Source organism: Asparagus officinalis, chromosome 4 (genome assembly GCF_001876935.1).
Source record: "Asparagus officinalis chromosome 4, Aspof.V1, whole genome shotgun sequence".
Lineage (NCBI taxonomy): Eukaryota > Viridiplantae > Streptophyta > Magnoliopsida > Asparagales > Asparagaceae > Asparagus > Asparagus officinalis.
In genome coordinates, this window is record NC_033797.1 from 14,197,939 (window position 1) to 14,202,547 (window position 4,609).

General features: G+C 39.8%; 1 protein-coding gene across 1 annotated transcript; it reads left to right on the top strand.

Annotated features, from left to right (window-relative positions):
- On the top strand, nt 3,053-4,609 carry LOC109838220 (DELLA protein GAI1-like). The gene is given in 2 exon segments (XM_020406678.1): nt 3,053-3,792; nt 3,794-4,609. Coding segments are annotated over 2 exon segments (1,416 nt in total). The 3' UTR covers nt 4,470-4,609.

Sequence of the window (4,609 nt, forward strand, 5' to 3'; positions counted from 1 at the left end):
GTTTTGCGTTATTTTAATTATTATTGTTGTTTCATGCTATTATTTGAATTGCAGGCCGTTGATTCTGGGTCCAAAAAAGAGTATTTTGTATGAGTGATTCTGGAACGTGGTTTAACAGGTAGGATAGTGATGTATTCTGAGGAAATTTATGAATCAAATTGATAATTTTTTTTTACTAATCAGGTTATATATTTTTTCTCTGTTTCTCTCTTTTTGTTCATATTACCGAAAGTTTCTGGAGTCCGGAGTTCAAACGTAAAAGAAAATAAAACTTTCATTTTGTATGTATTAGCTGGTTTTTGCTGTATAACTTTTACTACTACTGAATTTCAACTGAAACTTACCTTTGTTTTCAATGAGCAGTAGATCGGTAACTTGTTGCTGTAACGTTGGTGCTTACTTGAGATAAGTGAAGTTTCAACAGGTGCTAAGAAAGCCAGCAGAGGTACAGTTCTACTGATCTTCGTGGACTTCCATTGTCTCTGTTAATTTTTTTTATTTTCTCCATGCTCTTTTGAATTTGTAAAAAGAGTCTATTTCCAGCTTGTTATATGCTGGTTTCGGCTATTAACCCTGCCTCTATTTTGTCCTAACTTGAGACAGGCTTAAGAGAAATTCACATTAATGTGTTTATTTTCCTTTTTTTTTTCAATTGTTTATTCTGGGTACAGAGGTTCAAATTTACATAGGTATTTCCTCCCTTGTAGGAGGATATGCGTTCCACTTTTGTCCTAAACGTTTAACTTATTAGATTCCAGAGAACATAAATAAATGTGTGTGTTACAGAGGTTTATTAAGTAACTAACTTTAGAAAATAAATACATGTGAATGCTTCACGAAACAATTACATCACGTTAAAAAGCTGAGGCTGTTCCAAAAATTACAATCCAACTAATCACACTAGGATTTACTAAAGGGGGGAAAAAGAAAAAAAAAAGAAAAAGAAGAGAAAACTAATCACTCTAGGTAATTTTGACGCAAAGGAAATCAAAATAACCTGCCTAGTGCATGCCATAAATAAAAGTGCTTATCTATGTAAAAGATGTTCATGGAGTTCAGAACATTGGGCTTGTTTGGATTGAGGGGAATGAGGGTGAAGGGAAGTTAGGGGAACCATTCACCTTGTTTGGGAACACTTAGGAGGTGAAGTTAATTCACCCTAGTTCCCCTTGGTTCACCCCCTAATAGTATAAAATTTGTTACCCCCCAAATTGGGGTGTAACCAAGGGGAAGGGAACTCTCTTCCCTTCCCTTCCCTTCCCTTCTCTCAGGGCCTGTTTGGATTTGTAGGGGGTGAAGGGAAGTTAAGGGAAACTGAGTGAAGGGAAGGGAAGGGAAGGTAAGGGAAGGGAATTCCCTTCCCCTTGGTTACACCCCAATTTGGGGGGTAACAATTTTTATACTATTAGTTTCCCTTAACTTCCCTTCACCCCCTACAAATCCAAACAGGCCCTGAGAGAAGGGAAGGGAAGGTAAGGGAAGGGAATTCCCTTCCCCTTGGTTACACCCCAATTTGGGGGGTAACAATTTTTATACTATTAGTTTCCCTTAACTTCCCTTCACCCCCTACAAATCCAAACAATTCCCATTTCCATATATACTGTTCTAGCTCACTAATACTCGTAACCTTTAATATTGGAAAAAAGAAGAGAAAGGAGGATAGAACAAATTTTGCATTCCTGACCAAATTTGAGTTATAAAAGTTGTATTTGATCCCCTGACTTCTTATTTGCACGTCTACAAATTTTTCTATCGTAACGAAATAATTTTCATTCGCCCCATTTCCTGGTGTGCACCCTGCTCCAATCTTTAATCTTGTCAATTCTTCTAAAAGTTACTCTTAGAAGTATGTTGCAAATTCATGTGAAAGCATTTCCTGTTGCCTTCTTGTTTTGTAGTCAATTTCATTAGTGATGTCATGCTTATTAGAGAGAGGTTTGAAGAATTTGATCACCATTATTTCTATTCATACCTTGTTTACAGATGTAGGCCATTTAGCTTTGGAAAACATAACACTTTGTACAAATTACATGAAGATATCCATGAGATATTTGTGATATGCCGCTGATACCTCTACTTCTCTTGCTTTTACCCTGCGAGCATGCTCGTTAAAATTCATGTAAATGCTCGACGAGGACCCTGTGCAAGATGTATATGCCCGAATTCTATATTAAAAACCTTGTGTATTATTAATTAAGGTCCACATCATTACTTTCTTCTGGATAAAGTCTATAGGCTTATATTATAAAGCTCCCTGAAGGTCTCAATCAAATGCAAGTTGCTTTTTGCGAAGCTTCTTATATTGGTCTATTATTGTATTCATATGCGTGATAATGACCTTCTGATGAGCATCTTTTTCAGGCAACTCATAGTCAATGGAATCTCCGTTGAAACAAGAATATCCATATTCCTCCAAATTAAGCATAACCACAAAGACAGACCAATAATCCCATTTTTCAACATAATTTCTTTTACCCGCACAGACTATTTATCATCAATTGGATTTTATTAAACCTATTACTTTTACCAGAGGTACAAGAAGATTGTCGTAATTCACGCTTCAAAAATTAAACTACTGATGAAAAAGACAGTTAAACATAAAATTTCAATTATACAAAACATACAGACTGCTACATGGAATCATTATATCAAGTATTGGACGGTCTAAATTGTCCTATTCCCTCTTAATATTCAATAATGTCAACTAATTTACCTGTAAATTCCCTTGATGATCAACGTGATACCTGACAAATAATGTGGTTCCAATAGTCTTGGAACCAAATGAATTGGTCATTGCCATTCTATTGCTCTATGCAGGAACTAAAGGAGGTATGATATACAACCGTATTCTTTTTCATTACTATAACAAGATCCTAAACTTAATTAATTCTGCTAAACTTTGCTCTAATCGCCATATCGCCATCCGACAGTGACAATTCATCAGTTTCTGATCAAAAAATCTTTTCTGAAAACTACAAATAACATCCCATGCATTACTACATGGGGGTCGTTGGATCTTGACATCAAAATCACAAATTGACAACTATATGAAATGTCTCTTGGCTTCAATCTGCAAACAAATTACTATGACGAATGTGGGTATCAGAATGAACTTTCATTGGCTCCATTTAATTCCTCCTCTAATTATCTCCTCTCAACATGGGCTCTTCCATCAGCAACAACATTCTCACCTCCATTAGAGTCCCCAAGGCAATGCAAGAGGCCTAGGCCTGACAGCTGGCAGAGATTTCGAGAGCATGTCAGCTCCTACAAGCAGAAACTCTCAGCATTGGAGGCTGTTGAAGAGATTGCAGAGTCAGAAGGAATCAATGAAGAATCTGCAGGCAATGCTGGAGATGGAATGAGACTTGTTCAGCTTCTGATCTCATGTGCAGAGGCCGTTGCCTGTAGAGACCGTGCGCAAGCCTCACTTCTACTGTCAGAGCTAAAAGCACGTGCGCTGGTGCTCGGAACTGCATTCCAGCGTGTTGCTTCTTGCTTTGTGCAGGGATTATCTGACCGCCTCGATCTGCTGCAGCCTCTCGGGGCTGTAGGCATCACTGTCATTGCTTCGACAGTCTCTGCCGCCTCTGAAGAAAAATCTGAGGCCTTGCAGCTGGCATACGAGCTGTGCCCGTATATCCCATTCGGGCATTTCGTGGCCAATGCTTCAATTTTGGAAGCCTTTGAGGGAGAGAGTTTGGTTCATGTTGTGGACCTAGGAATGACCCTAGGCCTGCCTCATGGCCAGCAGTGGCGTAATCTGATTGACAGCCTCGCCGGTCTGTCGGATCCGCATCACCGGCGTCAGTATCTTCGCTGACCGACTCGAAGCCATCGGCAATGAGCTCGAGTCATATGCTCATAATCTAGGCCTGCACCTAGAGTTCTTTGCAATACATAACAACTTAGAGAACCTGAAAGCTTCAGACTTTGTTATTGAACAAGGGGAGGTTCTTGCAGTCAGCAGCATTCTACAGCTACATTGTGTCGTAAAGGAGAGCCGCGGAGCTCTAAACTCCGTTCTGCAAATGATCCACGAGCTCTCGCCGAAAGTATTAGCGCTAGTCGAGCAGGATTCGAGCCACAACGGCCCTTTTTTCCTCGGGAGGTTCATGGAGGCATTGCATTACTATTCAGCGATATTTGACTCGCTGGATGCTGCGTTGCCAAAGTACGACACAAAACGTGCAAAAGTGGAGCAGTTTTATTTTGCTGAGGAGATTAAGAATATTGTGAGCTGTGAGGGGCCTGCAAGAGTGGAGAGGCACGAGAGGGTCGATCAGTGGAGGCGGAGGATGAGCAGGGCGGGGTTTCAGCCTTCACCAATAAAGATGTTATCGCAGGTTAAGCAGTGGTTGGTGAAGATTAAGGCCTGTGAAGGGTTTACAGTTGCTGAAGAAAAAGGGTGCCTCGTTCTTGGATGGAAGTCAAAGCCCATTATCGCTGCTTCATGCTGGAAATGTTAAATGTTGACAGTATCTTTCAGTTCAGAATAAAAGAGCTCAACAGTACTTTGTTGAGTTAGTTTGTTTCAGGTTCATGTTTACTTTTGATTGTTGGAATAAAAGTGTGCTTGTGTTTGATCTTTCACTTCAGCATTAGGATT